The sequence below is a fragment of the Plecotus auritus genome, assembly GCF_963455305.1.
Source record: "Plecotus auritus genome assembly, chromosome: 9".
Classification (NCBI taxonomy): Eukaryota; Metazoa; Chordata; class Mammalia; order Chiroptera; family Vespertilionidae; genus Plecotus; species Plecotus auritus.
Window position 1 is genome coordinate 132,381,948 of NC_137783.1, and position 24,564 is coordinate 132,406,511.

The 24,564-nt window shown below is 41.1% G+C and overlaps 1 protein-coding gene across 1 annotated transcript; it reads left to right on the forward strand.

Annotated features, from left to right (window-relative positions):
* Positions 1-18,772: 18,772 nt before the first annotated feature.
* Positions 18,773-21,322, forward strand: FSHB (follicle stimulating hormone subunit beta; the record flags this gene model as incomplete). Its single annotated transcript, XM_080687675.1, has 2 exons — positions 18,773-18,931; positions 21,092-21,322. 2 exons carry the CDS (start codon positions 18,773-18,775, stop codon positions 21,320-21,322), a joined length of 390 nt encoding a protein of 129 aa, XP_080543801.1.
* Between the last annotated feature and the right edge of the window lie 3,242 nt (positions 21,323-24,564).

Consider the following 24,564-nt stretch of genomic DNA (forward strand, 5'->3'; position numbering starts at 1 on the left):
CTGGTGGCAAGAGGAAAGCCTGAGTTCCAGGTGCATGCCAGCAGCCAGAGGGAAGCCTGGGTCCCAGGTGCCAGAGGGAAGCCTGGGTCCTGGGTGGCAGAGAGAAGCCAGTGCCGGCAGCTGGGGGAAGGCAGGCCTGCTCTTGCATGAATTTTGTGCATCGAGCCTCTAGTTCATTAATAAAATACCTTATATATGATGCATTCTGGAACCTTTCCAACTCATCAACTTATGTGACAATGCTTTTGAGATATATTAGCTAATGTTATTATCACCATTCTATACATTAAAAACACTTAGACACAAAGAGATTATTTAAGAAGACACAGTTGCCCAACCAGTGTTGCTCAGTGGTTGAGCTTCGACCTATGAACCAAGAGGTCACGGTTCAATTCCTGGTCAGGGCACATGCCTGGGTTGTGGGCTCAATTCCCCTTGGGAGTTGGGCAGGAGGTAGCCAATTAGTAATTATCATCATTGATGTTTCTATCTCTCTCTCCCTCTCCCTTCCTCTCTGAATTTAATAAAAATATATTTTTTTAAAAAGAAGAAGACACAGCAAGTTTTCAGATGCGCAACAAGAATGGTCTCCTTTCCTCAATTGGAGGTACTTGCCAAAGATCCTAACTAAATAAACCTCACTCCACCAATAATTAGTGAATGGACTGGATGACCCTTAAGCTCAAATAATCAGAATCATAATATTCTGTGAATCAGAATCATAATATTCCAGCAAGGCCCAATCATAGTATAGCTTTAGTTATATTATTCTTCTGAATTTCAGTTTTCTCATCTGTAATTTGGGGATAATAATAGCACCAACTTTCCAGAGTTGTTATAAAGTTTAGCAAACTAGGACATAGTAAGCACTAAATAAACATTAAATGCTAAAATTAATGTTGCTGCTGCTATTATCATTATTATTATATTCTATGATATATTTGTACTTTTAGAACTATGGTCTAAGGGTAAACTAGTGAAATGTCTTTCCTATAGAAATTTTATATAAACCAGGAACATTCATGTTCTAGAAGACAGAGCACTTAGGTGCCCTAAAACTGGAATTGAACCATGAATTTAAAGATCCAATCTCCTCATTTAATAAAGATAAATTATCCAGTGGAAATGATTCACCAAAGATTTATTAAAACTTTCCTGTAGGAGAAAAAGATTCAGAGAATTTCACTATATTAAAAGTGAAAAATAGATGGAATCAGAACTTAAACCTCAAGGCTTTGATCTTTCTTTATAAAATTCAATAGAAGTTCTGAAAGAGAACTTCTGAAAGAAATAGACTTACAAGTCCAGGAAGCTCACAGAACCCCAAACAAAAGGAATCCTAAGAGGACCACACCAAGACACGTCATAATTAAAATGCCAAGAGCAAAAGACAAAGAGAGAATATTAAAAGCAGCAAGAGAAAAATAGTTAATTACCTACAAGGGAGCACCCATACGATTGTCAGCTGATTTCTCAACAGAAACTATGCAGGCCAGACGGGAGTGGCAAGAAATATTCCAAGTGATGAATAGCAAGAACCTACAACCAAGATTACTCTACCCAGCAAAGCTATCATTCAGAATTGAAGGGCAGATAAAGAGCTTCACAGATAAGAAAAAGCTAAAGGAGGTCATCAACACCAAACCAGTATTATGAAATGCTGAAAGGTATTCTTTAAGAAGAGGAAGAAGAAGAAAAAGGTAAAGATAAAAATTATGAACAACAAATACATATCTATCAACAAGTGAATCTAAAAATCAAGTGAATTAAAAATCTGATGAACAGAATAAACTGGTGAATATAATAGAATCAGGGGCATAGAAAGGGAGTGGACTGACAATTCTCGGGGGGAAAGGGGTGTGGGGGGTGCAGGAAGAGACTGGACAAAAAGCGTACACCTGTGGATGAGAACAGTGTGGGGGAGATAAGGGCAGAGGGTGGGATGGGAACCAGATGGAGGGGAGCTATGGGGGGAAAAAAGAGGAACAATTGTAATAATCTGAACAATAAAGATTTATTAAATTAAAAAAAAAGAAGTGAAATACATTTAAATACTTCCAGACCTTGATCTCAGCTGAAATGGGTGTCAAATCTCAAATTGGAAAACCTCCTTTTTTGGTTAACTCCCATTGGATTTAGCTGCAGCACTTCTGTTATTTGTATTGTTGGGAGAAAAGCTTTAGTATAAAAGCTTCAGTGTCAGTGATGGAAACTGACAAACCAGTAGAAAGCAAAACATAAGCACTGAAGACAGAATCGAACTCTTTTGTACTCTTATAAAGGGAAAAACATTTCTTTCTTTATTAAGAATACCACTAAAGTAAAGCTTTATGACAATACTGCTATCAAAGATGGAAGGAATGAATATCAAGTCCCTATTATGCAGCAGATATACATATAGCCCATCAATTACTCTACACAGAACCTTATAACAAAAGAATATTATTCCTAAAATGGTGCAGAGACTCAGAAAAGTGTGTAGCCTGTGCTCACATAGCTAGCGAATCCACAAGTGGATTCAATACACAGAGCTCAAGCCCTCTCAGCTATTTTAGGCTGTTCTTTTTATTTACTCAACCGAAGTTTACAGAAGTATATCATTTTTTCCATGCTTTTTATTGATTTTAGGAAGACAGGAAGCGAGAGGGAGGTGGGAGAGGAGGGGTTATTTGGAGGCAGACATGATAGTTAGGAGTAATATCTGTAAAAGGAGAGGGAGAAATGGGTTGTACTGAGGGAGCTATCTCTGCCAGCTCATCTAGCAGCTCTAGAGCATAGATTGCCACTTATAGGCATCCCAGATTGAGAAGAAATGGCAGAGCCCTTATTCCTCAGCCCTGCTCGGGGACTGGAAGGGAGCCACCCAGAGAAGAGTACAACCTCGGCTCACAAGCTGAGACAGACCCTGAAGGACCTAACAGCGGAAGGCCTTAGCCAACCATACTCTTGACAGGTGGCAGCAAGTCCTTTCCTGAAAGGAGGCCTGAACAGCCATCTCCATGTTGGCCACAGCAGTAATTGTCTGGGACGCTGGATCAGAAGGATTCTGAGGAAATGTTGGAATTCAACAGACAACCCAAGTGGAGACGTCATGATTAAGATATGAGCCATGGATCTTAAGCAAGAAAGAGAGGCCCACCTACCAGGAATTCACCCTACTCGCATAGGTTTTCTCAAAAGGTTCCTCCACCCCTGACAAAGTCAGTGATTTATTCCTTCTTCAGTAGTTTCTCTCCCATGCCAAGGCTGGCAGGAGGGCCCTGATCCCTAAACATAGTACTGTGTGTACCATGCCCTTCTAAGGGTGGGAGGGGGCTGCCAACTGTTCAGAAGCTCCAGATGCACAGAATCATGGCACCTTACTCAAGGCCCCACCTTCAGCCTTGGCCCTGGATGTTCTTCCCAGAACCGCCTCCAAGGCCCAGAGTTTCTCAGCCTCATTCACATTGTCAGTCCAGATCTTGAAGAATGACAGCTTGATCTAGAGCACCACTAATCATTTACACTCCACTGTCTTCCAAAATGGATTTACAGCATCTTCAAAATCAATACAACTAGGCTACTTCCACTAGGGGCTTTTATCTAAGTTAATGATGCACTAGGAAGGAGACTAACAAAATATAGACAGAGTACAACTGTGGGGAAAGTTTCCGTAGAAAAGAGGACTTGATACAAGTAAAATGCTATCAGAGAACAAAATCAGTTATCAGCTCAAACAGGTAATGGATCATTGAGCACTTAAGTATTTTCTTGTTTTGCAACTGTGCTTTCAGTGGGGGGGATCTGTGATTTAGTAATAGGGCTCATTTTTGCTGTCCATCCTTTTTCATTTGATGGGTAAGCACAGTGAGGATCTGGGCTGAGGCGGGTGTTCATTCAGCTGCACCTGGCACAGAGCAGGCAGGCTGAGCAGCTGACAGCAATATCCCTCACCTGGTGGCAGCCACCTGCAGTGAGGTAAATTTCCTAGGAAGAAACTAAAAGTCTCAGTTGCAACTTTAAGTCTAAAACCTCCAAACTCCAAGTGCACAAAGGAGTTAATTCTGAATTTCAGATTTCAAATGTGCTTAAATTTTTTAAAATATTTCTTCATGAAGCACAACTGGTGGTCATGAACAGTCCTAGAATGGAGCTGGGTTCTCAATTGCATAAATGCTTGCTGACTGTCCAAGAAATAACAAGGCAAAGCTTGAAGTTCATAAAGCAGATTTATGAAGTTTAAGACCAACATCCCTCATACACTATGTGTCAGGCATAATGTCTTCTCTATGATTCCAAATGATGAAATCATCACTCTTCTCTCACTTCCCATTCCCCCTGTGTCCCTAAACATCAACTTCTCACTCTCTCTTGTGCCCTTTAGGATGCCTGTGTCTGATCTTTGTTCCCAACAGAGACACCCATCAGAACCCCAGATTTGAGCTTCTCACCCCTCAACTAGCCTTGGAAATTAAGACTGAAACTCACTTTAAAGGTGAAGAATGTAAGTAACCAAGAGGTGAACCTTGGGAGAGTTCCAACTAAACTGTTCCTGGGATCACTCCACAATGCCACAGCCAGGGCCAGGGGTGCCTTTCCTATTTCCAGGCAACAAAACACCAGGGAATACTCATGACTCATCCTCAGCAGCCGCTTCAAGGGCACCTGAGCTCTGCAGGCTGAGCAGGTGGTCTGTCTTTTCTCATTTATTTGACAGACTTTTTTGCATAGGTAAATGCCAGGAGAAATGAAAATTATAGTTATAGATCATAAGACTCTCCTAAAGAAACACAAGGTTGGCTTTGGGCAAATTTGGATATCAGATAATTGGGCTTTTAAGAGCATCCAATTTCATTTGTGATAGTCTTCTTGCTCAGTGATGCTCTGATTACCACACTTCATTTGCACTTTCCACTCTCCCCTAACATATATTCTCATGTACCTATCAGAAAATCCCCGTGAACATCTGATAAGGATGCTCTGATCCTTGCTGGGACTAGATTCAAGCTTTTCTGTGATTTTATTGGAACACACTGTAGCCCAAAGCATATTGTATTATTGCCTATTATCCATGTATATCCTAACTTGATAGATTGTAAGATCCCTAAAGGCTGTGACCTGGTATTACCCATCTTACCCTAGCACAGAGTAATAAACTAGCTGGATTATAATTGATTTGCATTGATACAAATGAGTACTCTGCACTAAATAAATGGCCCATGTCTGAAATGTCAGCAGCCTCAGGCATGGATGCTGTTAGATACAAAGAGATGAAGCCCAGTAGCTTTCATGACAAGATGTGTGCATGCTCCGAAGAATTCCAATTAAGTGTCCAGACTTAATTGGCAGCACCTCAGAGGTGACATCAGCCATTTCCCCACTGTATACTATCAACTTAGGGCTAGTTTCCCCTTGATCCATCCTCCTTCAGACCTGCATTCTGTAGAGCAGTGGTTCTCAACCTTTCTAATGCCGCGACCCTTTAATACAGTTCCTCATGTTGTGGTGACCCCCAACCATAAAATTATTTTCGTTGCTTCTTCATAACTGTAATTTTGCTGTTATGAATCGTAATGTAAATATCTGTGTTTTCCGATGGTCTTAAGCGACCCTGCTAGCGGTTCTCAACCTGTGGGTCGTGGCCCACAGGTTGAGAACTGCTGCTGTAGAGCCTAAGACCATCGGAAAACACAGATATTTACATTACGATTCATAACAGTAGCAAAATTACAGTTATGAAGTAGCAACGAAAATAATTTTATGGTTGGGGGTCACAACATGAGGAACTGTATTAAAGGGTCGCGGCGTTAGAAAGGTTGAGACCAATGCTGTAGAGGAAGAACCAAGGCCCTGCTCCCTAAAACCATAACACAAAAAGGAACAGAAATGCTCCTTCAGGCCCCGTGCTTATACCAATAGGATTTAAAAGCTCAAGTCAGTCTGAGCCAATCTACATGAAGCCTCCCTCACCAAACATCTATACTAATAAAAGGGTAATATGCTAATTAGACCGGGAGACCTTCCGGACATCTTTCCAGACAAAGCCATGGTGGTGGGGTGGAGGCAGAGGCGGTTAGGGGCGATCAGGGGCAATCAGGCTGGCGGGGAGGGCAGTTGGGGATAATCGGGCCAGCGGGGCGGGGGGAGGGCAGTTGGGGGCGAGCAGGCTGGCAGGCAGGTGAGCGGTTAGGAGCCAGCAGTCCCGGATTGTGAGAGGGATGTCCAACTGCCAGTTTACAGGAATCAGGCCTAAACCGGCAGTCAGACATCCCCCAAGGGGTCCCAGATTGGAGAGGGTGCAGGCCAGGCTGAGGGACACCCCCGCCCCGTGCACGAATTTTGTGCACCAGGTCACTAGTGTATATATAATCTCCTCTACCTTTAGGAATCTGAGCTAAGAAAAAGATCAGAGATGCAGATAAATATTGTATATAATATTTTTCACACCTCCTAAATTGCCTAATTGATATTATTCACTTCTGAGACTTTATCTTACACCACATTATCTCACCTTCTACTTCTGTTGTCACTTAGCCTTCCCTTTTATACACCTTTATGACCCTCTTGTTTCCCTTTATAAGAACCCTGATGATTACATTGGACTCTCCAGGTAATTCAGGATAATCTCCTCATCTCAAGATCCTTAATCAAATTGTCAGTGTTTCTATTGTCATGTAAGGTAATATAGCGAGCTAAGGGAATTAAGATGTAGAAATTTTGGGGAGGGTGGCGTTAATAGCCTACCATGGTGACTATGCAGCCTCAGAGATCATTTCCATGCCTGACTCCACCGAGTTCCTTATTATAGTCTCATGTGGCAGAAAGATTGACTCTTCCTGGGCACATAGGAAGACCCCAGAGAGCTCCCTTACAAATCTACCTTGTGAGGACACAATGAGATGGCCACCTATGAACCCGGAAGCAGGTTCTCACCAGACACCAAATCTGCCAATGCCTCAATTTTGGATTTCTAGCTTCCAGAAATGTAAGGAACTGTTGTTTATAAACTACTCACTCTGTCATCTTTTGTTATAGAAGCCAAACTGGACTAAGAAACCTACAAAACCTAAAATATTTACTATCTCTTCCTTTTCAGAATTTTGCTAACCTCTGATATAGACCACAACAGAGTTAAGTTTTCCCTATATAATCCTAGGACTAGAGAATACTGATTTACTTGAGTATATTCACTGATGATTCTCTACCACTACTATGCCTTCTTACACTTTGGCAACAACCACAAGAAAATTCTTTGAGAACTTACTATTATTAACTAGAGGCCTGGTGCATGAAATTCGTGCACGGGGGGTGGGGAGAATTCCTCAGCCCGGCCTGCACCCTCTCCCAATCCGGGACACCTTGGGGATGTCCGACTGCCGGTTTAGGACCGATGCAGGATCGGGCCTAAACCGGCAGTCGGACATCCCTCTTGCAATCCAGGACTGCTGGCTCCTAACTACTCGCCTGCCTACCTACCTGATTGCCCCTAACCACTCTGCCTGCCTGCCTGATCACTCCTAACCACTCTGCCTGACTGCCTGATTGCCCCAACAGCTCGCCTGCCTGCCTGATCACCCCTAACCACTCTGCCTGCCTGCCTGATCACCCCTAACCATTCTGACTGCCTGCCTGATCACCACTAACCACTCGCCTGCCTGCCTGATTGCCCCTAACTGCTCACCTGCCTGCCTGATTGCCCCTAACCACTCTGCCTCGGCCCCCGCTGCCGTGGCTTCATCTGGAAGGATGTCCGGAATGATGTCCAGAAGGTTGTTCGGCTGTCTGGTCTAATTAGAATATTACAGTTTTATTATTATAGGTTCTTTGAGTATTTACTTACTAGTATGTCCCTAATAAGAGCTATCTGTTATCAAGTATGAGTCTCTCCAATATAGAACTGGATAGGTCCTTGGGAAGCAATAAGGAGTTTCAAGTGTCAAGTTTTTAGACCTGAAGAGTGCTGAGGCAAGAGGGTTGTATAAATGAAAACCAGGCAGTTTCCAATGCTATGCACACTCTAGATTACCTCATGACCTCTCTTCTCAAGGTACAAGACAAAATGGGCTTTTATGTCTTTCATCATTCTACGGTCAATGTAGTTTATTAAAATTGAGATAGCTACCTGTCATCTTCCCGAATGGTACACAAGACTTCAAAAACCCTATGACTGATTTTTTAAAAATCCTTAAATGTGCCATCCCACACAAAAGCACTTTTTTTCCCCAACTATTTTTTCAGGCTTGTACCTTTTAAAATAGTAATATCTGCAGAAATGTCACATCAAAAGAAATTGCTCAGAAGTACAAGTACTTAACTGAAACTGCTTTTATTAGTATATTAGAGGAAAATTGCTGGTTTGAGAATAAAGAAGGGATTAGTACTGAATAAAAACACTGTAAATGCAAAAAGGGAGGTTTTATTTTTTTGCTATAAAATTACCACAATCTAAATAAGAAGATTGACTGTAGTGTTTCTTTTTGTTTTTAAAAATAATAACCCTTTTAGAGTCTCCCCAGAATTCTGATTCCTAAATGAAGCCTAGGGCTAATTCATCAGTTGATTAGTTGGCACTTATACTAGTCTCTATATGGAGTCACAGTCTCTGCTACACAGTTGTCAACTATGTCAGTCCCCCATGTGCCCCTTTAGAGTTACTCACACCAGAGCTCTCAGCAGACATTGTGTCCTCAGTTTCCTCGGGGCTATACACAGACTCTTCCTCTTTGTCTGAAAAACCTTAAGTCCGCTGTATTAATGAATCCCCATTCTGCTACCTTATGATCCACCATATGTACAGATTTTGATGATCCTTAGTCACCTCCCGTTCTCACCATCTCATGGAGAATCCTACCACCCCCCCCAAAGTGTCCCCAATATTTAGGAGGTATGCAGAGAGATGCCATGTATGCCCACACGCCAGTCGTCCAGTTTCACTCTTTAGCCTGTTCCATTCTGACACATTTCTTCTCAGGCTCTGGGTTACCCTGTCTAGGACTTGAGAGCAGTCCCCACTGCAGATGGTGCCAGACGTATGCATGACAAAGTCCTTGCCATGGACATTGTCACTGAAACTGCTAAGATGGAAAGGAGAGGGATGCTGGCTTTCCTGCTGAGGTAGGAAAATGTTCCTCTCCTTCTAACTCTATGCCACATTTTGTCACCAGAGCCTCCAAAAAAACATTTATTTTCCTGGAGCAGGTCCCCGAACAAGAACCCACATATCTTTCTCCAAAGTTGTCAACCATGCAACAAAAATATGCAACAATTCTTTCTCCTCAGGATAGTCCAAAACTAGTCACTTCAAATTCTCATTTTATCAACATGGCATATTCCTTCCAATCAACTCCCCAGTCACAACTCCATAAACATGTCCCTTTGAAAAGAAATGCTTGGCTTTATGTAGCCCCTTCTATGGATCACAGCTTTGGACAGACATAAAGGTAAATAAATATATTATCTATATATATAAAAGCCCAGCACCCAGAACACCAGAATGACTAGAACGGCCAGAACGACTGGTGGCTATGATGTGCACAGCAGCAGCAAACCGACCTGATCCAGGCCCCAATTGGCCATCCCCTTGGCTAATCCAGCCCCCGATCGGCCCCCAACACCTCCATCAGGGGCCGGGCTGGCCACCAACCACCTTCGGCAGCCCCTCTGGTGGGCCCGGCCCAATGGGCCCCTATCGGGGTGGGCCAGCAGACCCCACCAGTGCATGAATTTGTGCACTGGGCCTCTAGTTTGAAATAAACCTCTTATTAATCCCTCAGGAATATTCCTAGAGGCATCTAAATATCTCTTTCCTCCACGAGGTGGAGGACATGGAACAAAGGGAACATGGAGTCGGTCTCTCCCCACCCTTTCACCTGCACTGCTATGGTCTCCTGCCGTTCCTGTGTAAGCTCCTTCGATGGCTCTGCATCCCTTCTAGGTTACCTTGTGCCAGGCAGGGTCCCAAGGGGAAGCAGATAACATGATCAAGTTAGGATTGTGTAAGGTGGGATGATGTACCAAGGTGGCCCGGCCAGGGGAACCACAGGCACAGGGTGGTCACTAGGGGTCCGTCGCTGAGCTGTTTCCACGCTGAGGCCCATAAGGTGGGCATGGGGAGCAGGCATTAGAACCCAAAAGGAGAGAGCTGTGCAGAGTAGGGCTTCTCCCCCTAATTGTGCTGAAGGATCAGGTTTGGGGATTTTGTTTTTATTGTGTTTGAATTTTTTTTAATCTAACTTTTTCAACCAGTACTTTTATAAAATAGAATTTAAAATTAATTATTAGAAAAAAAATGAAATGACAAAACATAAAATACAAACCCCAAAATTTTTTTAGTATTAGATTCAACAGATAAAACATCTCCCTGTCAAATTGCTATCAATGTCTCTAAAGGTTTACTCTCAGTTTCTGTTCTTATCTCATCATGAGGCCAAGGCAGCCTGCAGGGAGGGCAACAGAGGCATTAACTCCCCAACCTTACTCTCTTCCCTCCCTCCCACCTCTACCAACAAACCCAGCCAGAAACCAGACAGCAAGAGAGACTTGCCAGTTAGCCTCCCAGGGCAGAGAGCAGGGTGCAGGAGGTGGAGAAACAAAAAGCAACACCAGAGATCCCTGCACAAGATCCTAAGCCCATTTCCCATGCTGACGTCATGCGGTCCAATATTTTATCCACCCGCCTCCATCCCTTCACACATTCTGTTCCCTATGCCTGGGAAGCTTCCACTCTTCTGCTCCCAGCCATGTCTTGCTCATGTGTCGGGACCACAGAACTCATCATGGTTTGGGGGGTGCCCATGACATTTTTCTACCAATCTCCTTTTGGTAGCAAACCCCACTTCACTAGCTAGGGAGTGGGCACATGGCCAAAATGTAGCTGGTGAGGTCAGTTAGGTAACAAATATTCATTGAGGACTTTGTGTATGCTGTTCTGGAACATGTGTGCTGGTCCAGGGCATACTGTTCCAGGTACAGATCATACAGCACTGAACAAGAGGAAGCCCTGCACTCACTCAGATGGGAAACACCTTATTTGTTTAGCAGGTGATAACCTTAACCTTCCCAGAACTGGTCTGTGGACATTTCAAAAGCCAGTTCCTTTCTCCCTCTAGGGAGGCCAAGCCAGGAGGACTGTATGCCGCTCTCCTACCTGGCCACAGTGAGAAAGTCTGGCTGCCATGGAAGGCTGACACGGAGAGGGGAAGGACTGAGAAACTGACATTTAAAGAGAGCATCTTGATTGTATTACTTGACTCCTAGATCTCACCTTAAGTTGACAGCTGAATTTCTCTGTTACATGAGCCAAGAAGTTCCTCTTTTTTGCTTAGGCTTATTTGGGCTGGATTTCTGTCATTTGGAACCAAATGAGTTGATTTATACAGGAACTTAGCTCAAACTATACCTGCTTCTGCAATTTTTCGAATGCCTAGTGCAGGCATCCTCCAACTACGGCCTGCGGGCCACATGCAGCCCGCCGAGGACGTTTATCCGGCCTGCCGGGTGCCACTGCCTGTCCTGCTTAGCAGCTGACTCGTCCCGGGCCCGCAGTGCACATAGGAATTTGTTCATAGTTGTTTTTTTAAACTATAGTCCGGCCCTCCAATGGTCTGAGGGACAGTGAACTGGCCCCCTGTTTAAAAAGTTTGAGGACCCCTGGCCTAGTGTAAGCCAGTGGCAATATTCTGAATGTGATGAGCACATTCAGATGGGACGTCTATCTTGGTGATACAGAATTTTTGGACTGGAACCTGGATTCTTTGTCCACCTGAATCGAAGAATGAATCCATGGACAGAAAGTGGTATAGCAAAGGTGGAGATTTATTGAAGAACAAGTGCAGACTCCCACGTGGGAAGAGGGAAAGAATCCCACAGAATGGACTCCCACGTGGGGAGGGGGAAAAGAACCCCACTGAGTTCCTTTTCCCAAGGCTTATAAAGGCTGCAGATCCTGGTGACCTTGATATCCCCTCTGATTGGTCACTAGTCCCTTAGACTGGTTACTATAGTAACTCCTGGGCTCAAAGGTAGAACCTCAAATGGGACCTGTGAGGTTCTCCCCTCCTCCTTCCTTATTGTTTTTCTATTTCCTTTGGGCTTTCCTCTTCTCCTTCTTGGATGAAGGGCTTCCTTCTCTTTATTTTGTAAATATAGACCCTTTGCTGTTTCCAGCTCCCTCATTCTATGGAAATGTACCTGTTTCTGCTTTTCAGCTTCCCTAGTCTATGGAAATATACCTTCTGCTGCTCTGAAGCCCTGTGTTTCCTCCATGGTCCCCTTAATTTCTAACATTTTTTAAATTTCCTAAACCTGTCCTATTTTACCCCTAAAATTCCTGTTTCATTGGCACTTCACATAAGTAACCAAACACAGCTCACTGAGGACAAGGACTTTCTCTGAACCCCCAGGGCCTTGTGTAGATTAGATGCTCAAAATGTCTGTGGCATAATTGATCATTCTTGGAGTCAATGAACCCCTATAACCAATAGTATATCCAATAATATATGTCTATCATATATATCTACATATCCTGGAGAGAGGGATTGACTGAGAGCAGGAGAGATTGAAGACAAAAATAAATAAATAAATAAATAAATAAATAAATAAATAAATAAATAAATAAATATCTCTTTCCTTACTCTGATCCCTTTTGATAGATACTAGTCAACCTCAGATGAGCATCTAGGAATCCTCTCTCCCTCTAGCTTCTCTCTGTCTCCACACTTCTGCCCTGGCTGATGGTTTTCATGCTCTCTCCAAAATCCAGGCCATACACACCTTTATTTCTGGCTCTCCCACAGTTGTAGAATGAAATGAATTTTTCAAATTCTTCATAGTGAGCATCTATAAGCCAAGCATTCCTTTTTGTCATTAATAGCATCACATGATACATTATGCCAAAAGAAACCTTTTCCACCAGCACCAAGAAGGAAAAACAATGAAGGCAGAAAATTCCTCATGTCCCGTGCATAGTTTCTGCACAAGAGATGATTAAAATCTTCATACTTTAGAAGATAAAAACATGCATTATAAAATGGCAATTTCTCCAGTTTTGACGTTTCCAAGATCTTAGGGCCAGGCTTTAATCTGAGGTTCACCTTAAGGTACCAAAGGCATCCTCTGCCCTCCACAGACTCAATAAGCTAGTTCTCCTAAGCGTCTGGCCTAAGAATCTGAGTTCAGCCTTGAGATAACTGCTTTGACCACATGAATCAGTTAAATTCATTCAGCTTCAAGTAATGGAGACCCAATATAACAATGGCCTAAACAACATAGAGATTGTTTTCTCTTTCAAGTAAAATTCTAGTCATATAGTAAAGGGCTGGAATGGCAACTCTGATCCAGAAAGTCCTCAACTTTTCAGGTCATTGGAGCCCCAAGAGCATAGCCTTCACCCTCTTAGCCCAAAACACCAACATGACAAGGAGCAGAATGGAGGAAGGATAAAAAAGAAGAAGAGGGTAAAAGTTGCTTGCTGCCTGTCTCCTGAAGTTCCTAAAAGCTGTCACATATTTTAATTATATCTTTTTTGTTCAAAATATGACCATTTCTGGTTGCAAGGGAAGTGGGGACATTTTACTCTTTGTTTTGGGCAGCCACATGGCCAGCTAAAAATTCTATTCCTATGGCAGAACAGAGGAAGAATGTCTCTGTCCCATTGTGCTCCTGAAATCACTCCTTTTTTCTGTGATAAAAATAAAGTCTGGAGTTACCTAAAGTAGAATGCTTTTAAATTCAATTTTTGTAAAAAATTGAGGTATGAGTCAAAATTCTGTCACTCAAAGTAAGAGTAGGTAACTGTGGTTTCACTCTTTGCTTTATGATGTCTGTCTAGCCACTTAAAAACATTGTTCTAAGGATTGATTGAAAATAAACTCAGATAACAAAGGTGAAAGTAATTTTTGAAATGTGAAATAAATAACTCTCAACACAAAGCATCATTAAATTAATCAATGATCTTTTGTCTCCTTTGAATATATATAACTGTCATTCAAATTATCTCCATTCTCCTTTTAGGTTTTTTTAATAAAATGTGGCACATAGATGTCAAGAAAGCAAAGGACCAGAAACAAAGTTATGTGGTCTAATATTAGGTGATTCAAATAGGGTCAGAGAATGAAAAGGAAATTCTCTAGAAATGTCCAATGTTTATGAAGACTCCCACCATCAACCTAGCCTCTCAACCATCTCCCTGTATTTGCTATCCTATCTAATAAAAGGGTAATATGCAAATTAACCATCACTCTGCTACACCCACAAGCCACGCCTGCTAGCCACGCCCACTAGCCAATCAGGAGTGAGTATGCAAATTAACCCCAACCAAGATGGCTACAGCCACGGAGAGAGCAGGAGGGAGGCTTGGGTTTCCCCGGCAATGGAGGAAGCCAAGCTTTCCACACACCCTGGCCGGCCCAGGCCTCCGCTTAAGGCTACAAAGTTTCAATTATAGAAGATAAATAAATCCCAACAGAAATGGCTGCCACCACGAAGGGAACAGAAGGCTTGGCTCTGCTCCAGGCTACAAAGTTTCAATTGTAGAAGATAAATAAATCCCAGATACCAGGGCCTCCACTTGGGTTGCCAGGGGGTATGGCCGGCCTGCAAACCACCACAGGCCCCTTGCCCAGGCCGCCCCATACCCCAAGGGAACCCCCACCCTGATCCGGGACACCCTTCAGGGCAAACCAGCTGGCCCCCACCCATGCACCAGGCCTCCATCCTATCTAATAAAAGAGTAATATGCAGATTGACCATCACTCCAACACACAAGATGGCTTCCCCCATGTGGTCAAAGATCCTACCCCTATGTGAACACAAGATGGCCACCACAAGATGGCCAGCAGGGGAGGGCAGTTGGGAGGGACCAGGCCTGCAAGGGAGGGCAGTTGTGGGAGATCAGGCCAGCAGGGGAAGGCGGTTGGGAGGGACCAGGCCTGCAAGGGAGGGCAGTTGGGGGCAATCAAGCCTGCAGGGGAGGGCAGTTAGGGGTGACCAGGCCAGCAGAGGAGGGAAGTTGGGGGCAAACAGGCTGGCAGGGGAGCAGTTAGACATCAATCAGGCTGGCAGGGTAGTGGTTAGGGGTGATCAGGCTGGCAGGCAGAAGCAGTTAGGGGCAATCAGGAAGGCAGGCAGGCGAGCAGTTGGGAGCCAGAAGTCCTGGATTGTGAGAGGGATGTCCGACTGCCCCTTTAGGCCCGATCCCACTCGGACATCCCTTGAGGGGTCCCAGATTGGAGAGGGTGCAGGTTGGGCTGAGGGACAGCCCCCTCCCTGTGCATGAATTTCGTGCACCAGGACTATAGTTATTATATAACGGAGTAGATCTTCATAACAGAAGCTATTTTTTTCCAGGCAAAATTCTAGGTTCTAGCAATTGTTTTGCAAAAGATGCTATCCTGGCCATTTAGGACAAACAGAGCAGCTATAAAATCAGCTGGTGTTTTTGCAATTTTCTGGAATTTTTAGTTTTGCTGCCATTATTGTTGCTTCTGTTGCTGTTTGTTGAAAAGCAGTAGAAATATGGAATGTGTGCAAAGCCCTGGTAATCTAAACTGCTTCAAGGAAGGGAACAACTTCAGGCAAAGGGCGTCTTACTAAAGGTAACTTGTATAGATGCTATGGTTTTGTCTGCTCTGCCACTCACTCTGACTTTGAGCATCTTAATGCACTGTTCTGACCCTCATTTCTTTATTTGTAGTATATAGATGATAGAAATATGTACTTCACTAGGCTGTTGAAAACACTCAGTGGTGTCATGCATGTAAGGATTTAGCACAGTGACTGGTACCGAGTAAATGCTCAATAAAGGTTTGTACTATGTAAAATGAGAACAATAATACTTTCCTCAAAGACATGCATGACCTTAAGGAAGCTATGAAAGCATCATAAACTGTTATATCAGTGTTTTCTATGTATGTCTATATGTATATGTGTGTGAGTTCATGTGTGTACATACACAGGGTGGGGCCAAAGTAAGTTTACAGTTGTGAGTATGAAAAATACAGAGTTTATTCTTGTAGTATTATTAATTCTTGTATTATTTTCCATATGAATAACTGTAAACCTGCTTTTGCCCAACCCTGCATATAAGATGCTCTTTCCTAAAACAAAATGATGTAAAAACAGCTGGAATGTGCATTTTGTGCTGGGGATAATGCCAGGCCCATCAGTATATTACTTTTCAGCATAGCCTAGATCAAGCATCAATACATTGTTAGTTACTTGGATGTACATCCCATTCTAAGTGCTTTTTGTTTTAGTTTCTAGAAGCTTGCCAACCAGCATCAAAACAAAAATCAAATCCACAAGTATTTACTGAATGATTACTCTATGCAAGATACAATTGCTGCAAAGCCTATGAAATATTTTTACTAGCTTCATGCATTATCAGTTGACTGATACCAAATGTACTGACTTGTTACTGGAACATCGTCATGGAATATTCTGAGTGCCATTACTGCTTTAAAAGGAACTATCAAGAGAATGCCATGCCACTTTGCTCCATCTTGCTGAAAGGAAAAGAAAATGCAGCAGAGATGAGTATTACATTTCATTTCATTGTTCACAGTGTGTTACTATATCATCTGATGAAATGAAGTTCCATCTGGCTGCTCCAGTGGATGAGAACAAGCCATTTACCTGCTAATATGAAAACTAACCCTCCTGACTCTTTCACTGAAAACTATAGAGTACATTATTATATTTTCATATTCATAAACATTGGCAACCAGAGGGCTTTTCACTTTATTTTCACAGTTATATCAGTTGACCTACCGTGGGATATATAATGCACAAGCTCAACATGTCCATACTGAACTCTTTATCTTTTTCCAAAAACTTACTATATCTATAGCCATCCCATTTCAACTGACAGTAAGTTTACCTTTCAAGTTGTTCAGTCCAGAATCTTTAGAATCATCATTGTCTCTTCTTTCATTCAACATTCATCCATCAGAAAATTCTGTTGGCTCTACTTTCAAAATATATCCAGAATGTGATTATGTCTGATTACCTCCATTGCTACCACACTAGTCTGAACAAATATCATTTCTCACCTGGTTGCTTCAATAGCATCTAATAGGTCTCCTGTTACTACTTTTGTTCCTTACACAGCAGCCAGAAGGATATTTTTAGACCTAAATCAGATCACGTCACTCCTCTACTCAAAATCCTACAATTGGTCCCCTCTTACAGACAGTCTACACCAAAGTCATTTCATTGGCCTAAATGGTCCGACATGATTTTACTCCTGTTGTATCTCTGACATCATATCCCAATATTTCCACCATTGTTCTTTTGCTCCAGACACACTGATTAGTTAAGTATTTTTAAACAAACCAAACCCAGTCTCCAAGGAGCTCACAGTCTACTGGACAAAAAAAAAAAGAGGTAGATAAATGATTACAAACAGGAGGTGGTAATTAAAGATCTCCCATTCAAAACTCTGGGAGGTGAATATTAAAAGTTGAGAAAGTTGTGAAGGCTGGGAGTGATGTTAGAGAACACAGGAAGGAAGGAAGGACTTTTCAGGCAGACAAGCATTGCAAGTGCAAAGATCTGGAGAGATGAATCAGCAGAATATTTACAGAATTACAAATAAAGCATCAAAAAATAACATTTGAGATAAGGGAATCTGGATGTAGGAGGCAAAAATAAATATGGTTTATACTTTAGATACGAGTCAGATCATGAAACACTTTCTATTTGTTTCTTTCCTAACAGTTTTCAATATGATTGCAGAGCAATTTATTAAATAATCATGTAATTTTGATGCACCTCCTCGACAGGGCCAAAGCAATACTTGGAAAGGAATCTGATTCCCCTAAGTTAAAGATACAAAAGAAAAACCTAAACTCACATTTAATTTGACAAGGTAAAGGATTGGGTGTGCTACTATAACAAATTTAATTTGTATAAAACCATCACCTCTGGTAACATTATTTTTCTTGATCTACTTCGTTTAGACTACTTTAGTAAGGCTTGATCTCCCTGTCTATCTAAACATCGAATCACTTACAGTAAGCTTCAGGATAACATTGGTCTTACTAATTCCTGATAAATCCACAAGGTGTTAGTTGCACACAATATTCTATAAAAGGTGAACTGAGACTTAACTCAGTCTACAGCTTTCCCCAGACAAGGCAGCGGACCACAGGTGAGTCTCAGCAACTACAGTTATCAAGTGGTGACAGTTACTTTCAAATTACAGATTTTTCAGGATCTGGAGAACAAATCTAGAGCTTTTGAACTGTCATGTAGGAAATTTGTGCTTGTCAACCTAGCTTCTTAAATATGGTTAATACAGTGTATACTCCCTGTTAGCAAGAAATTGACTTTACAGACCTCTGAAACAAAGGTGAGTAAAAGCAAATGAAAATATTTATGAGATGCTAAAAATGATGAAGTAACTTTGTAGTTCAGAATTTTCTTCTTCTTTTTAAACAAAAATAATCTTTAAAATAACAAAAGAACAAATATGATGATCACAATTACTTGCTTCAGAGTAATCACTTTAATTCAGTAATGCTCTAATCTTTAAATACTGCTTTACTTACATCATTATATTGGAGTTTTGACCTATGTTTCTACTTTGACCAAAAAAAAAAAAAAAAAATGAAGAAGGAGGAGGGTAAGAACAACTATTTGTTCAAGAAACTAGGAAGAAAAATAATTGCTGCAGCAAATGTGACTGGGGCAGATGAGTAAACCAATTCATTTTGGTTTGGTCAACTTACATAATGATTATAACTCTTTGAGTTTTGTTTTCTTATGGCCTTAATTGTTTGCTTCATAGTCCAGGATGAAGTCAGTCCAGTTGTGCTTTCTCTTCTGTTGCTGGAAAGCAATGTGCTGCAATAGCTGTGAGCTGACCAACATTACCATCACAGTGGAGAAAGAGGAATGTCGCTTCTGCCTCAGTATCAACACCACTTGGTGTGCAGGCTACTGCTACACCCGGGTAGGAAATCTGCTTTGCTAGAAGTGAGGGTGCTGAGGGTCTATAGAAGACAAATTTTATTAATTCCCATTTTATTAGTATTTTAAGTTTCCAAAGTAATAGCCATGAGTCCCTTACCAAATACTGTGTTATGATTAAGGTTAATTACCATGATATCAGTTAGATATTTGGGTAAATTTAGCGAGGCCTCAGATCTGATTTGATCATTCAGGCAGTATGCCAACTCTGCATTAAAATTAAAAGGAATTCTATGATAGATTTTACATATAGAGAGGTAAACATGCAAGCATACATGTATTTAGTAATAGAAGATTTACAATATTCGCCAAAAGCTAATTTCTAGGAAGATGTATTTCATGTATGTTATGTATTTCTATTTCCATGTAACTGAAGCTATATATTTGCAATGGAGATAGTACCAAAATATGTTTCTAAGCCACATAAAAACACAAACATCCACATTATACTAGTAAACACTGCCGTATTGTCCCTCCTGAATACAAATGCCAGCAACCGTCCTGAGAACACATTCAATCCTTGCAGACTGTTACAACCAAATGAATCTGTAAACCCACTCACATCTTTATACTATTGAGAAAACCAAGGCACAGAGGCATAAAACCACTAGTTTGTAGTCACAGTTTCTTTGCGTCAATCCAAGTAAGAAGGCAGCTCCTACTTTTTCTTTATTTTTGTCCCCTATAACACCTGTTTTTTTATGCAGAATTCTATTCTATAAACTGAAACTGAAAATAGCAACTTTGTGTTTGTGTGTGTGGTGGGTTTTTTGTTTGTTTGTTTTTCACTTTTTTAATCCTCACCCGAGGATATTTTCCCATTGATTTTTAGGGAGAGTGGAAGAGAGAGGGAAGGACAGAAAGAAATATCGATGTGAGAGAAACACATAGATTGGTTGCTTCCTGCACCAGCCCCAACCAGGGCCCAGGCCGGGAGGAGCCTGCAACCGAGGTACATGCCCTTGATCAGAATCGAACCTGGGACCCTTCTATCCTCAGGCCAACACTCTATCCACTGAGCCAAACTGGCTAGGGCAAAATAGCAACTTTTTAATGAAATACACTTTATTGGTGGCAAATAAGTATGATCAACCTCCACTTAATGTATAGTTTATTGTACCTTCTTAGGATATAGACTTGGTAGCATGATATTGAAATAAATTAAGCAGCTGTGATAATTTCTTCCCTCAGTGCATATAATTTTTTTTTTTATTCAAAAGTGTTGGGACACACCTGTTCTTCCTGGATTAAAATTTCTTATATGCAAACCATGTGCCCTTTGAAACTGAGAGCACTGCAAAAATATAAAGCACTTAAGGGAAGAAAATGTCTACAGGACTGTAGAATATTTAAAATCTATTGTGAGCCTTTATAGTCATGTTAAACTAAGCATTGACATTCCATATTATGTCTCTTTGACCTTCTAAAAACACACAGGGACAATGTATTTGTAAACATTTCTTGAGAAATTAAACTTCAGTGTTTTATGGTTTGTCATTAATACAGCTTTCAACTAAGTACAAAAAATGAACTTAAGCCCTAGCTGGTTTGACTCAGTGGATAGAGTATCGACCTGTAGACTGAAGGGTCCTGGGTTCAATTCCGGTAAAGAGCATGTACCTCAGTTGCAAGCACTGGGGCAGGTGCAGGAGGCAACCAATCGATGTGTCTCTCTCACTTCAATATTTCTCTCTGTCTCTCCACCTCCCTTCCACTATCTCTAAAAATCAATGCAAAAATATCCTCAGGTGAGGATTAACAACAACACAAAAAAAGTCAACTTAAAATGTCTGTCATGTCTCCCTTCCTCATCATTTTTCTATATTGAAAAATACATTTTGATATAGTCTATATATTCAAAGTTTCTCTATGGTTTGAGAAATAATTAACATTTTGATATAGACAGGAGGAGGAAAAGGAATGAATTATATTTTCTGTAAGATTTCCAGAACAACCAGGAACATGGTATAGCATATAGGTAGGTCATTTATGAAATCATGTTCCCTTGGTTAGGTATTTCTTAAGTGAGCTTTAATGGTAAATTTTAGAGCAAGCAGTATTAAATTCCTATCTCATTTTGATTAAGTTAAGCAGAAACTCCCAGAATACTGTAACCTAACTCTCTCCTTCCTAAACTCCTCAGGATCTGGTGTACAAGGACCCAACCAGGCGCAATACCCAGAAAGTATGTACCTTCAAGGAGCTGCTGTATGAGACAGTGAGAGTGCCTGGCTGTGCTCACCATGCAGACTCCGTGTATACGTACCCAGTAGCCACTGAATGTCACTGTGGCAAGTGTAACAGAGACAGTACCGACTGCACCGTGCAAGGCCTAGGGCCCAGCTACTGCTCCTTCAGTGAAATAAAAGAATAAGGAGCAATGGACATTTTAGGCTGCCTACCCTTGTCCTGAAGGACCAAGATATCCGAAAAGTCCATGTGTGTACAACATGCAAAGGCTGCAAGCCACTGTGGGCTAGGGGAGCATCCGACCCCATTGATCCCGGCCTCTCCAGAGCTTGAGAGTGCAGGAATTGAGAGTGGTGGAGCCGGGAACCTGGCACCGCTCCACCCTGTATCTTAGGTCGGGTTCCTTAAGTTTTACTTAGTCTTACTTAACTTATAGACACATGGGTACCTTCTGTTTATTAATCTTAGAAACCTCTTAGTCAATCCCTTCCCCTTGGGATAGGGATACCTACACCCAGAGGGAGGAAATGAGATGGGAGTGGGTGAAAGTACTAGATGCTGCATTCTTCTGATGGACTCTTGGGCCCTCAAAAGCAGGGCCAGCATCTTCTTCATCATTGTAGCCTTGGCATCTAACACCATGCCTGGAATTTAGTGAGAAACTCAACAATGGCTTCCTTAAAGAAAGTAAGAACAGAAAGGTAGGGAGTAGGAAAACACTGAAAAAGGATGGCTGATGAGGCTGCCCCAACAATGCCAGTCAGTCCATGGGAATGAGGGCATCAGTTCCACCTCATCTCTCCTCCTCTGGCACACGGGACAGGTTGTACCTCTATGAACTGCTCGGTACAGATGGGAATTAAGATTTCCAAGCTATTACTACCAAGCCCTTTAGATAAGGGCAAAATCAAGAAATGTTAATGTGGGCCTATGGAAATTAGCCCACATCTATTCCAACATTTAAATAAATTGAACAAATTCTGCCAGGCTCCTGCAAAACTCCCTTTAAAAAGTAAAACAAAAGAAAACAAAAATGTGTTACCCTGCCCTCTGGACTGAACTTGCTCCTTGGAATAGAAGGGGATTTGAACGTAGGTTTGAAAGCAATTTTAGCAATTTATTAAGTGCATTTATCTTATCTACAAATACATTTGTGTAAATAAATAGCTCTTTTAGAAAGAATTAGCCATGAAGAAAAAGAAAACTTGTTTTCTAGAATCCTCTCTACATCAGTCTTCTATTTTGTTTATTCGCGTTCTTTGAAATCTATGATTTCTTACAAGAAGGTACATATTGAAACTATTTCATGAGTTGATTTTTTTAAAGATGTTACCTCTCTAAGTTATATACTTGTTTCACACTTAAAATGTTTTAACTACTGTAACTTATTCAATCCTACTTTATTTTTTTAAATAAAGATGCTAGCCATTAGAGTCATAAATTTGAATTTTTTCACAAACAGCTAACATATGTGCATGTTTATAATAGTAGCAGAAAAAAATCTTAACACATAATTCCTAGTGCTTCTGTAAATATTTTATGTTCTCGCCTTTGAAAATATTAAAAATGATTTGGTCGCATTTCTAAAAGTACTTCTTTAAATTTCCTGTCATTTTTTGAAGTTATTTCCTGATGTAATAGGGAAACAAAGCAAAGGGAGAATCACAGGGTGGGTGAGGGCCCTGGAGATTCTCCAGTTCATTTCTTAAATGTTGGACATGGAAAAATTAAAGATCAAGGATGTAAGATCACAGTCAACATCACAAAGACTATTCATGGCAGTACCAGGTTTAGAACCCTGGCTTCCTAGCTCTTAGCCCACCTCTCCTGTGACTAGCCCCCATACTAAGAAGTCATCATGGCAAGGATCGATGAAAAACTGTAGGAATTAATAATCAGCTTTGTCCATTCAAATCTGGTATTGAGTGTGGCTTACAGCTATATTCTCTACAATATTTTGACACATTGAAATTAGGGCTATAATAACAAATTTTGACAAAATGCTTTAAATTATAGCATAGCCTTTTCCTTCTCCCTATACTTTTAGAAGTCAAAACAATTGCCTTCCCATTAGAGGTAGTACAGGGCAATGGCCCCAGAGTTAAGTTGTCTTAATCTTCTTGACCAGATGTGTCATCTTGAACAAGTCATTTAAATTCTCTGGACTTCAGTTTCCTCTAGGACAGGTTTAGATGTTTCTTCCATTGACACTACATAGTAATTAGTTGTCAACTAACATTTCTATGAAAGTTTTCCCACCCTCTCATTCAAGCTATCTTCTGGCCTGTCCTACTCAGTTCACACTGCTATAACAGAATACTACACACTGGCTCTCTTATACACAACAGAAATGTATTTCTCACAGTTCTGAGACTGAGAAGTCTAAGATCAAGGCACCAGCAGATTTGGTGTCTGGTGAGAGCCCACATCCTGTTTCATAGACAGCTGTCTTTTTTGCTCTATTTGCACAGTGGCAGGGGAGGAAAGGAGCTCTCTTGGGCCTCTTTTATAAGAGCATTTATTCCATTCCATTGATGAGGTCTCTGCCCTCTTGACTAATTACTTCTCAAAGGCCCCATCCAAATACCATCACATGGGGAATTGGGTTTCAACATATAAATTTGGAGGGAAGGCAAACAATGAGTCTATAGCATGGCCTGTGAGAATGAAATATGAACAACCTTCCTTATGCAAAAAAGGGAAGGAAATCTATAGTTCAAAATGGTTGGCAATTTCAGCATTGAAAAGACATAAACAAACAAAATCTTAGCTGGATATAACTGAGTATGAAAGTTGGGTCAATGATTTATATACATAAGTTCCTAGAAACATTTTTAAACTGTCTCAGGAGTTTGCATTTAATTCATTTATATTCACTATAGCAAAAACAGTACTTCAATTTATAAGGTAGCTCTAGGCATTTCATTTGTTAGGCTGATTTACAGTAAATTGGCTTATTGCAGCATAATAAAAAATAGTCTTTGCTATATGCCACTACAATAAATTAATCAAGCAATTAAAATTGAATTTTCACACTACAATCTTATTTTGTTTTCTCACATATATAAAATAATAGCATCTAGCACCATTTAAAACCAATAATATGATTTGTGCTTTGCAGAAACCAACAACAAATTAAAAACCAAACCTTTGCATTAGTAGCAACAGAAACAGCCAAGAGCGTTTGAGAAATGAGTATGATTTTTCCTTCACCATTACTATAGCACACGGAATCTGGGAACAAATGGAGCCTAGTGCAATCGTGTGGTTGTTTTAAAGGCTGTAACACTTCAGGACAATGCAAATGGCTTCTCACATTAAAAACACATTACATCGCTCATCAATTTAGAAGAAAAGGCAAATGACTGCTCTCGAATTATAAAGTACATTTCTGTGAAAAATTACCTCCGAGCTGCAGGAGACCCT